Source organism: Hyperolius riggenbachi, chromosome 8 (assembly GCF_040937935.1).
Source record: "Hyperolius riggenbachi isolate aHypRig1 chromosome 8, aHypRig1.pri, whole genome shotgun sequence".
Classification (NCBI taxonomy): domain Eukaryota; kingdom Metazoa; phylum Chordata; class Amphibia; order Anura; family Hyperoliidae; genus Hyperolius; species Hyperolius riggenbachi.
In genome coordinates this window covers 263,194,740-263,207,203 of record NC_090653.1, presented here as the reverse complement: position 1 = coordinate 263,207,203, position 12,464 = coordinate 263,194,740, and the positions used below count along the sequence as shown (strand labels likewise).

General features: G+C 48.2%; 1 protein-coding gene across 2 annotated transcripts in view; it reads right to left on the bottom strand.

The window, feature by feature from the left end:
• Positions 1-10,059, bottom strand: part of LOC137527819 (ectonucleoside triphosphate diphosphohydrolase 2-like) — a 130,147-nt gene extending 120,088 nt beyond the window's left edge. For both annotated transcript variants that reach the window (XM_068248762.1, XM_068248763.1), the window contains exon 1: positions 9,925-10,059. In XM_068248762.1, the coding sequence (XP_068104863.1) occupies positions 9,925-10,041 (117 nt within the window). In that variant the 5' untranslated portion in view covers positions 10,042-10,059. The remainder of the gene's footprint in view (positions 1-9,924) is intronic.
• Positions 10,060-12,464: the final 2,405 nt, after the last annotated feature.

The following is a 12,464-nucleotide window of genomic DNA, read 5'->3' as shown; positions in this document are numbered from 1 at the left end:
TTAGCCACTTTACCCCCGCGCGTACGTATTTCTCCGTCCCTTTTTCAATCCTTTAACCCCCAGGGACGGAGAAATACGTACTTTCCGCGCTCCCGCCGCTGTCCACGCTCCCGCTCGTAAACACGCCGCCCGACGCTAGTAAACACGCCGCCGCCCGTTCGGAGATTAATGAACGGGAAAATCCATTCCCGTTCATTGATCTCAGCCCCGCAATGATCCGCTGCCGCTCGGCTGAGCAGCGCGACCATTGTGGGAAAAAAAAATAAAAAAATAAAAAAGTTCTCAGCCTCTTTCTACTTCCTGCAAGCGTCCTTCCGGACGCTTGCAGGTCGCATGAACAAAATGTTACTGTGGCCATCTTGTGGCCAAATAGTAAAACTACATCCAAAGCATTTTTCACATAGAAATAAATTAGTTTAACACACAAAATTAACCCTTTACCTCCCACACTGCCCAATTTTTTTTTCTTGTAATTAAAAAAAAAATAATTACAATTTAAAAAAAAAATACATAAATAGTTACCTTAGGGACTGAACTTTTTAAATATTTATGTCAGGAGGGTAGAACACTGTTACTTTATAAACTATGGGCTTGTAATTAGGGATGGACGCAAAACTGAAAAAAATGCACCTTTATTTCCAAATAAAATATTGGCGCCAAACATTGTGATAGGGACATCATTTAAATGGTTTTATAACCGGGACAAAAGGGCAAATACATTTCATGGGTTTTAATTACAGTAGCATGCATTATTTAAAAACTATAAAGGCCAAAAACAATTTTTTTCCCACGTTTTTTCCTATTTTCCCATTAAAACACATTTAGAATAAAATAATTCTTGGCATAATGTCCCACCTAAAGAAAGCCTAATTGGTGGCGAAAAAAAACAAGATATAGTTCATTTCGTTGCGATAAGTAATGATAAAGTTATAGACGAATGAATGGAAGGAGCGCTGAAAGGTGAAAATTGCTCTGGTGGTCAGGGGGTAAAACCCCTCAGTTGGGAAGTGGTTAGGGAAACATCTGTGGCCATCGCTCTCCCAGGAGGCTTCAGCAATGTACTGGTAAACTTCCCACCAGAGGTCTAAGTTCCATGGAAGTCAACAAGCTTTTCTGTACATTAAATAACAATTCAGTAGAGATGGTGAATGAGATGTGAGTGTATTTTGGTGCCTTGACACAGAAGCATTGACAACAGGAGCCCAGATAGCAAAACACTGTATGTCATACAAGTTGGTGTTGGCAACCGACCACTTGAGGCAGGTGGAGCTATATGACCCCACTCCACTCGGTTGTCCAGCAGTGCTCATTATTCTTACGGATATTCCTACTGGCACTGTAATTGGCCTGAGGAAGTGAACTCAGACCTACGAAACGCATTGCCTGTGTTAATAAATTTCATTACCATATGAGATTGTTGTTTTTGAGGTAAGCCACCTCCTTTCTGCCTTTTATTTGAGCATTGTGCTGCAATTTTACCGCGCTCCCATACTTCAAACCTCACGTAGGCGCAAACGCATAAAGAAAAAATGCAGCAGGACCGACGTTTGTGATCGGGTAAAATTGCGCCACGATCCCATCGCATGAATGTAAACATAACTGCATGATTTCCACTAGCAAGCCCTCATCCGTGCACTTTGTGGGTCGCATCCAATCCAAAAAAATAAATTGAAGCCAGTGGAAAACTGGGTTAACGGGAAACATTTAAAGGACAACTTTAGTGAGAGGGATATGGAGGCTGCCATATTTATTTCCTTTTAAGCTATACTAGTTGGCTATCCTGCTGATCCTCTGCCTCTAGTACTTTTAGCCATAGACCCTGAACAAGCATATGTATATCAGGTGTTTGACATTGTCAAATCTGACAGGATTGTTTCTGATGTGATTCAGACACTACTGCAGCCAAATAGCCCAGCAGGGCTGCCAGGCAACTGGTATTGTTTAAAACTAAATAAATATTGAAGCCTCCATATTCTTCACACTTCAGCTATACTTAAAGTAGGAGGACAAATATTTTCCCAATAACCGTACTGAACACCCCCCCCCCCCCGTCTGCTCATTGCTTAAAGAAAACCTGAACTGAAAATTAAAAGTCAAAATAAGCATACTCAAGTCATACTTCCCTTCCATGTCATCTACTCCTCAGTGTCTTTCTCCTGTCCCGCGTCCTGTTTGTTCACTGTGATCAAGGGAATTTTTCCGTCCTCCATTTGGAAAATTACCATTACCCATAACCAGGGGCGTAGCAATAGGGGGTGCAGCGGTAGCAACCGCATCGGGGCCCTTGGGCCAGAGGGGCCCCGAAGGCCCCTCTCTCAACTACAGTATTAGCTCTATATTGGTCCTGTGCTCATAATAATCACTTCTATAGATACATTGAATAGTGGTAATCATAAACACACTGTTCCCCATCCCCTTCTTGCCCCTCAGACACTGTAGTTGCCATTGGAAGGTTTTGGTTCACCGTATAAATTGTTATGTATAGAGTGTTTGGGGGCCCCAATGTAAAACTTGCATCGGGGCCCACAGCTCCTTAGCTACGCCACTGCCCATAACAGCTTTCTGGTCAGCACACAGTTAAACTGTAACATCGCCCACTTGAGCCATAGGGAAACATGGACATTACCTGGTACATCAGTTTACTCTCAGCTGTAACTGACAGCAACTGATATTTCACTGACAGCAACTGATATATTTCAGATCTGACAAAATATTGTCAGAACTAGAAGGGATTATTGTCAGAAGAAAATGGTGAGCTTCTGAGAGGAACTGAGGGTGAGGTAACTATGAAATGTTCATTTGAAGTTACCTCATGTGTTTATTTTAAATATTTTTACTCAGTACAGGTTCTTTAAGGCTCTTTCACACCAGAGCCCTTTTCGTGCGTTTCAACGCAAAGGCAGTACTTTTGCGTTAACCAAGGTAAAACGAAAGTCCATAGACTTTCATTTTACCTTTCACACCCGACGCTGAGTTTCGGTGCGTTGCGGTTCGACGCACCCGGGAGCGTTGATCCGGCGGTTTCCGTCGGGTTCAATTATACCTACCGCTGCTGATTGCGTTGCACCGCAGATTCCCGACGACACGCTGCAGGAAACGGCTCCCGCACACGTTGATAGGTGTGAAAGAGGCCTTACAATTAACAAAAGCACAGAGGACTGCAAACTATCTATAAGCTGCTGTACATCAAGTTCCAGCTGTTAACCTTCTAGGCGACGTAAATCAAATGTCACATGACTGAGAATAATGGCTTAGGCCCCTCCCCCCAGGCCACATCAGTCTTTCTACTTACCACAAGTCCTGCACAGCACAATCACACACAGTAAAGCCTCTACACTCTCCGTTTCCACTGGAGCAGAAACCGCTCCTAATCTGCAGAGTTTCCCCGCAGGCAAATCATGCAGGGAAACTCTGCCATAGGAAACTATGGCACCACCGGCCGAAATCGCTATTTACCATAGCGATTCGGCCGACACTGGACACAGATTTCGCACGGGAGGCTGCGAATCCCATACCCATACATGGCACGGCTTCTGGGATTCGCCTGCGATCCCGCACACCCGGAAGTGTCACTGACGCGTGCGGCACAAATGGAAACAGGTCCTTAGCCATCGGTAACGAATCATTAGGGCGACATTGCAGGGAACAAGTGCTGTACAGACACGCCGGTCCACTCAGCACAGAATCAAAAGAAGACAATGACCCCTTTCGCACTTATGTGCAGACCTTGCAGGAGCATCACTGATCACCTGGGCTGACTTTTGTCCAGCATGTGTACCAGTCCACATTGCTTCTCATTAACTACCCCACCTCCCCTCTCACCACCTGCAGAAAAGGGTTTTCTAAACAGCTTATCCTATTGTAGTGCAAATACCAGCACAGGCTACTTCCCCATATAAAGACACTCTGCACAGAGCTGTGTCAAACTGACAAGTTTTAGATCTTCAAATTAGTTTTGTCTTGTCGAATCTTACACTCAGATAACACATTGTGTCACTACAAGCACCCAGCATGCCACAGTCACTTCTTTAAAAATAAAAAAATAAAAATTAACAGGTCCACTGATATCGCTATTATGCAAATTCACATTCATTGCACACCTAATGAAAGTCAATGGCATCGTATTTGGTATAAGCTGACCACATTTTCTGCAGGAGGGAAAAAAAAAAAAAAAAAAAAAGGGGGGGGGAGGGCCTACTGCTTTTTTTTTTTCACAACGGCCATGAGAGCTCACATGCAAGTTTTCGCATTCCACATACCTGTCTGTATATAATAATAATAATGATAATAATAAATAAATAAGGGCTGGAACCCACAAGAGCGGTTTTGTGAGCATTTCTGAAGCGATTCAAAACGCTAGCGTTTTGCCAAAACGCTCAGCTAATGTTAATGGATGGGGCAACTTTCACTGGAGCGATTGCGCTTCCGGAAATCGCAAATGCAGGACATGCAGCATTTTGGGAGCGTTAGCGCTTCAATGTTAAGTATATCGCACGGAGCGATTTTGCTAGCGTTTTAAAGTTACTTCACACTAACAAAATTAAAATTAATTGAACGGACCAATCACACTTTAAAACGCTAATTGCTAATCGCTATACAACCGCTGGCAAATTGATACACTTTGTAAAAAACGCTCCCAAAAATGCTCATGAAATCACTTACAAACTGCTCGTACAAAACGCTAGTGATTGCGATTAGCGATTGCGTTTTGCAGTGGGTTCCAGGCCCAAAGGATGGATGGACGGACGGACGAAAAAAAAATAAAAATCTAAAGCATAGAAAAAGTATCAGCGGAGATAAGTGAGAAGGCACTCTTAAATTGCACCAGAGCTCAGTTAAGTAAAAAGATTTACACATACCTGGGGCTTCCTCCAGCCCCATCCCCTCTGATCGCTCCCACGCCGCCGTCCCCCGCTGCCTGCAGCTTTGGTACCGGGACCCATCACTGCCGTCAGTTGGAGCCAGTCTACGCAGGAGAAGTGCGCTCTTTGCGTATCTCTCCAGCAGCTGCTGGAGAGATAGATAAGTGCGCCCTCTATGTATCTCTCCAGCAGCTGCTGGAGAGATACGCAAAGAGCGCACTTCTCCTGCGTAGACTGGCTCCAACTGACGGCAGTGATGGGTCCCGGTACCAAAGCTGCGCAATACATAGAGGCAGTGGACAGTGCTGTTACATCCCCGGATTGGTTCAATAGCTTGGGGGAAGGGGATGAATTTTTTTTGTATTGTGTGACAAATTGATTTTAATCAATACAACAGGCAATAATCAAATGTACCTGGACTCCAGGTGTCATAATTTGTAATAAGTACGTACTCTTGACAGTTTCCTGTCTGGGAACTTTGCTGCATTGTGGGAAATAGCTGTTTACAACTGCCAAAAAAGCATGCAGCAGCTACATCACTTGCCAACAGTAAAAATGTTCGCTGGAGTTCCTCTTTAAGAGGCAGGAACACACCAAAAAAAAAAAAAAAAAATGAAATTTTGCAAGTCATGGCAGATGAGGGGCAGAGATGCTCATCCTGCAGCAGCAGCAAGCGGTCTCAGGAACCGGTGTGCAGCATCAGCATCTACTGAATGATGCCATATGGTAGAGAAGCTTCTTACAGTATACCTGTATATCATGGAAAGTCAAGATGGGGTAGGGAGTGACAAAATACTGCACTGACACTCATTTCTGCTAAGCAAAACAATCTTTCCTGATCATTTCAGGCAACAGTCTTGCCCACTGCTGCGAGCAGCTTGTACCATTGTTGGGGGGGGGGGGGGGGGGGGAGCAGGAGGCTCCGTGTAGCACCAAGGGACTGAACAGCTTGCCTGCTGCCAGCCATCATCGCGCCCAGCGATGTGAGCAGCATGTACCATTATGTGGCGGGGGAAGGGGGTGGAGAAGCAGGAGGCTCCCTGCAGCACCCAGGGAACAAACAGATTGCCTGCTGGCAGGACCTTAATGCCCACTGTTGTGAGGAGCAGCATGTTCCATTGTGTGGAGAGGGGGGGGGGGGGGGAAGCAGGAGGCTCCCTGCAGCACCCAGGGACTATACAGCTGGATGACTGTCACCAGAGTATCCAGATAGGGGAGTCAATCAGGAAGCCACCAATCACATGCCACATCAGGCAGCCACCAACCAGTCCATGGGTAGCTTTAAACATGTCCATTAATCATACAATCAGCTGAATGATTGACCGGCCAATTCAATCTTGTTCAAGCCTACAAGTGATAAGGAAAGCAAAGTCGATGTGATTGCGTCGGGTCGCGATTAGCGTTCAGCGAGTGCAAAATTATACTGCAGGGCAGTATTTTTTTTTTTTTTTTTTTTTTTTTTACTACCTGTGAAATTCGCATTTAAGTGTGAACAGGCCCATGGACTTGGTTAGAAGTTCTAATGCAAAGTGGCATGCCGGAACAGGCATGCAAATCTGACAAGTGTGACCTCACCAAAATGCTAAGTTTTCGATGTCAAACTGAAAGTTAATTAGTTTGATCTGCAAAAGGTTAAGATTTGCCCCAGGCACAGGGGAGGGATGAGAAGAATGGAATAGCAATAGGCAAAGGCAGAGAGAAGAGCTTGAAATTCAACTGTATGTGAATTTCTTGTTTGAGAAACAGAACTCAATGAATCGGCAGCTGAGCTCTACGAATGTGGTCCGCCCTGTGCAAAGTTCTGGTTCTGCCCTCTCTTATTCCAGTACTTACAGATCAAAAATAGTTAAGTAGAATTTTCTAGCACATCTATTGTTTGGGTTGGATAAAAGGGTAAAAGTCAGTTCAGAGGTGAGGGTTCAGGAGGGGGTGTCAGGGGTAATTAAGGATCAGAAAGGGGTCAGGCTAAGTTCACACGGATTGTGTTGCGTTACGCATGCGACACATCGCAACGGATTTCAAAAACAGCATCTTCCAGTGACATGCGCGTCGCAACGCACGGTACCATTTGTAACGCAGACGTAAAGTATAGTTTGTCAGTGGTGCACTTCTCAGCTCGCGTTCTGAAGACGCGGTATGCCGCACTGTGGTGACAGCGCGCAGTATGGGGCCGTTGTATCATCTTGCTGTGCAATGTTAACTTGCGTTACAACACAACGCTATGCAAATGGGGTGAACCCTCCCTCAGGGCTCATTCACATTGCGTTCCATTCACGAGGCTGTCCGCGTTGGCCAGTTTTTGACGCAGTTTACCCCCCCCCATTTCTGTGCATTGGCAGTATTTGTTAAGCGCTTTTATAAGCGTTTTTGCAGAGCGATTGCGTTTTTTCACTTCCTGATATCAGTAAGGAAACTGATCTCTTTGATCCGGAAAAAAATAAATACAATGCATTTATTATTAAAACTGCAAACACAATCGCTGCACAAAGCGATTTTGTGAGCGTTTCGCGGTTTCCTATACTTTCCATCGAGGCAGAATCTCCTTAAAAATGGCCCAAGCACCGCTTATCTGAGCAGACCGGAAACGATACACTCAGATGTGAACTTTCTCATACAGATTAATTGCACAAGCGCTTTCAGGGCGATTTTTAAAATCACCAACGCTAAAAAAAAAATTAAAAAACACCCCTAGTGTGAAGGAGACCTCAGGGTTAGCATCAGGCACATGTGCAGGTCAGAGGTTTGAAAAATCAAAGAGGGAGCGCAGGCTATGCTGGGGGGCACATAGGCTAGAGAGAGGGCAACAGGTGTACCTAGGCTATGCAGAGAGGAGAGGGGGGCACATCAGCTACCAAGGGTGCACCCAGGCTATGCTGGAGAGAGGGTGAGGGGGCAAGGGGTGTGCCTAGGCTATGCTGGGAGGAGAGGGGGGCTCACAGGCTACAGAGGGGGCAATGGGTGCACCCAGGCTATGCTGGGGGAGAGGGAGCAAGGGGTGTGCCTAGGCTATGCTGGGAGGAGAGTGGGGCACACAGGCTACAGAGGGGGCAATGGGTGCACCCAGGCTATGCTGGGGGAGAGGGAGCAAGGGGTGTGCCTAGGCTATGCTGGGAGGAGAGGGGGGCACACAGGCTACAGAGGGGGCAATGGGTGCACCCAAGCTATGCTGGAGAGAGGGTGAGGGGGCAAGGGGTGTGCCTAGGCTATGCTGGGAGGAGAGGGGGGCACACAGGCTACAGAGGGGGCAATGGGTGCACCCAGGCTATGCTGGGGGAGAGGGAGCAAGGGGTGTGCCTAGGCTATGCTGGGAGGAGAGGGGGGCACACAGGCTACAGAGGGGGCAATGGGTGCACCCAGGCTATGCTGGAGAGAGGGTGAGGGGGCAAGGGGTGTGCCTAGGCTATGCTGGGAGGAGAGGGGGGCACACAGGCTACAGAGGGGGCAATAGGTGCACCCAGGCTATGCTGGGGGAGAGGGAGCAAGGGGTGTGCCTAGGCTATGCTGGGAGGAGAGGGGGGCACACAGGCTACAGAGGGGGCAATGGGTGCACCCAAGCTATGCTGGAGAGAGGGTGAGGGGGCAAGGGGTGTGCCTAGGCTATGCTGGGAGGAGAGGGGGGCACACAGGCTACAGAGGGGGCAATGGGTGCACCCAGGCTATGCTGGGGGAGAGGGAGCAAGGGGTGTGCCTAGGCTATGCTGGGAGGAGAGGGGGGCACACAGGCTACAGAGGGGGCAATGGGTGCACCCAAGCTATGCTGGAGAGAGGGTGAGGGGGCAAGGGATGTGCCTAGGCTATGCTGGGAGGAGAGGGGGGCACACAGGCTACAGAGGGGGCAACGGGTGCACCCAGGCTATGCTGGAGAGAGGGTGAGGGGGCAAGGGGTGTGCCTAGGCTATGCTGGGAGGAGAGGGGGGCACACAGGCTACAGAGGGGGCAATGGGTGCACCCAAGCTATGCTGGAGAGAGGGTGAGGGGGCAAGGGGTGTGCCTAGGCTATGCAGGGAGGAGAGGGGGCACACAGGCTACCGAGGGGGCAATAGGTGCACCAAGGCTATGCTGGAGAGAGGGTGTGGGGGCAAGAAGTGTGCCTAGGCTATGCTGGGAGGAGAGGGGGGCACACAGGCTACAGAGGGGGCAATGGGTGCACCCAGGCTATGCTGGAGAGAGGGTGAGGGGGCAAGGGGTGTGCCTAGGCTATGCAGGGAGGAGAGGGGGCACACAGGCTACCGAGGGGGCAATAGGTGCACCAAGGCTATGCTGGAGAGAGGGTGAGGGGGCAAGGGGTGTGTCTAGGCTATGCAGGGAGGAGAGGGGGCACACAGGCTACCGAGGGGGCAATAGGTGCACCAAGGCTATGCTGGAGAGAGGGTGAGGGGGCAAGGGGTGTGTCTAGGCTATGCAGGGAGGAGAGGGGGGCACACAGGCTACCGAGGGGGCACAGGGGAACCCAGGCTATGCTGGGGGGGGGGGGGGGGGTGCAACACTAGCTATAGATGGTGCAAGGGGTGCGCCTAGGCTATGCTGGGAGGAGAGGGGGCACAGAGGAGGCAGAGAGGCACCCAGGCTATGTTACTGGCTACAGAGGGTGCAACTAGGCTATGCTAGTGCAATGGGGGACACACAGGCTACAGAGGGGACAAGGGTGTGCCAAGCTATGCTGGATGAATAGGGGAGGGGCGCACACAGGCTATGGAGGGGGCATGGGATAAATCTCAGGTTATGTAGGAAAGGGTAGACAAGGTAAATAGAGGGAAGCCCAATAATAGGAATTCCCAGCAGACATCCCTCCCCTGTATTCTGAGATCTGCATATGAAATCACACGTGTTCACCGCACGTCACAGCAATGTACAGGTAAACCCCATATGCCATGTTACACCTGAGATGCAATACTCCAACACCAAACAATGACTACTCATTGCCATTTCTTTTCCCAGCCAGCAATGACACCACACTTGTCACCTGTGTGTAGTGAAGCTATCCTATAGTCTGTACAACAATACAAGGCTACCCATGTGCTCACAGCACACACTGCAGACCTCATCCTTGCAGGGGGCTCACCTTAAACTTGGGGGGCTCAGTGACGTCCCTTCCACCCAGCGTCAGCAGCAGGATCCCAATGACCCCAATCAGACAGAGCAGCAGAGGCAGCAGCACAGCCAGCAGCTTCTTAGCCATCTCTAGCAGCTGTAATGTGAACACTGGGCTGCCAGGCAGGTTCCTGTCTTACAAGGAGCTAAGAGAGGGGAGGGGGGTGAGGGCGGGGGCTCGGCTCTGGGCAGGCCTCTGATTGGCTGGGAAGGTGTATTATGTAAAATAGGAAGGCTGGCTGTATACAATATGTCAGCAGCACCCACTGAGCTCAGGCATGGCCGCAGGATTTAAATATCCAACTTATTCAAATTCAAGGCTTTGGCTTTTAACCCCCTGGGAAGGCAAAATCCACAGAACAGAAGCTGAGCATCTACTTGTTGCCAAACACACCTCCTCTGCATTGTACAACTCTGTCAGGTGCACACATAGCAGAAACGCAAGCGTTGCGGAAAACGCAGAGGGATTTCAGGGCCCGTTCACATCTAAAATTGCAAAACGCCGGCAATAACCGCCGGCGTTTTGCGGGAGTGATTCACTGGACACTGCGGCGGTTTTGGAGTGATCGCGATTAAGCTGGCCACTAACGGTCCAATTTCTAGCGAAAAATCGTTCAGGCGATCAGAAATTCTGATCGGATGAAAAATCGTTCACTACACCATCAACTAACCAATCATTGCTTCCTATCTATCACGACCACCAAGAAAATCCAAATTTTCGTTCGACGAAAATTCATTCGGGCGACATTTTTTCCACTCGTTCATAATCGATTGTGTCCACCAATGGAGATTATTTACAACCAATCCGATCAGAATTTCTGATCGCTCTAACGATTTTTCGCTAGAAATTGGACAGTTAGTGGCCAGCTTTAGCTGTGCTATTCGCGACCCGCCGGCACACCGCTGCATGTAACACATTTGCAGTTAACACTGCAGTGAGAACACTGCCATTTGTTACATGTTGTAGCGTTTTTTAAAAAACTGCTATCGGTTTATCTAGAGCGGGAATTGCGCAATTCCCGCTCAAGTGAGAACGGGCCCTCAGCATTGCTGAAAATCGTTAGCGGTTTGGAAGACGCGTGTACAATGAAAGCATGTGGAAGTGTTTTCATCATCTAAGCGATTTGCGATTTGCTCAAAACGCAAACTCAATGCCTGCAGTGTTTTCTGAGCGATTCTGCAGGCTTTAGGGCTCTTTCACACCAGACAAAGTGTGCAGGAGCGTTGATAGCCTGCGGCGTGTATCGGGTATCTGTGGTGCAACGCAATCAGCGGCGGTAGTAATTAATTAACCCGGCGGGAGAACGCCGGCTCCCAGCGGTTCAACGCTCCTGGGTGCTTCTGAACCGCAACGTACTGAAACGCAGCGTCGGGTATGAAAGGTAAAATAAAAGTCTACGGACTTTCATTTTACCTTGGTTAACGCAAAGAACCGCTTTTGCGTTACAACGCAGTAAAGGGCTCTGGTGTGAAAGAGCCCTTATTGAACTAGAAATCGCAAAATGCTAATCGCTGAAAAAACGCTTTCTATACAGTGAAAAATCGCTGGGAAATCACTATGAAAAAACGCCTGAAAAATCGCTCAACGTTTGCATTTGTGTTTAGCGATTTCTAGTGTAAATGGGCCCTAATGGAAGACTATGGGCCGCAGAAAAATAAAAGTATATCAAAAACGTATTTGTTTTTTTTGATGCGTGTGCGTTTTCATACTGGTTTTGTTGCATAATCTGCAAAAACGCACACAATGAAAGGCAATGGAAAGGCAATGGTTTGCAATTGCATTTTCCATGCGTTTTTCTATGCGTTTTTGGTTAAAAAAAAAAGGTACTATTCCGTTAGCCGGGCGCATGTCCCCAGCTGCCAGTATTGTATAGGAGAGAGGCAGGAGGAGGAGAGCGAGAGCCGAAGCCGGCGGCTTCATCCGTTACATTGCCGCCGGCTTAATTGAATTGAATTAACTCACTTTTGATACATTTGGCCGCAGCGAGACGGCCAGTAAAAACATGAATCGGTACATTAATTAGCTCAGTTACGCCCGGCTAACAGAATAGTACCAAAAAAAAGTTGTTTTCTGATGTATTTACGCTTCCTGTTGTCTTCCTAGTGATTTGCATAAAACACAAAAGAAAAACGCATTAAAAACTCATACAAAACGCATAGTTGTTTTGTATATGCTTACCGTCCACAAACGCAATAAAACGCTCGCAAAACGCACCAAAAACGCAGTAAAAACACACAACATAAAATGAAACATGACATAAAACGCAGCATTTCATGTTATGTTTGCACCCAGCCTAAAGGTGGCTATACCGCTATCAAGTGGGTGGCCAATAGACCAAACTCAGTGCCGTCAAAAGTATGCCCGATTGACGACCAATTTTGGGCCAAAATTGGTCGCATGTGCCGATCAGACATGCTACAAGATGTCGGGCCGTCGTGGTCAATCAGGTGCGCGGCGATAACAGGGAGCGATACCGGGACAAGCAACAAAAAACCCTGTCGCTGCTCCCC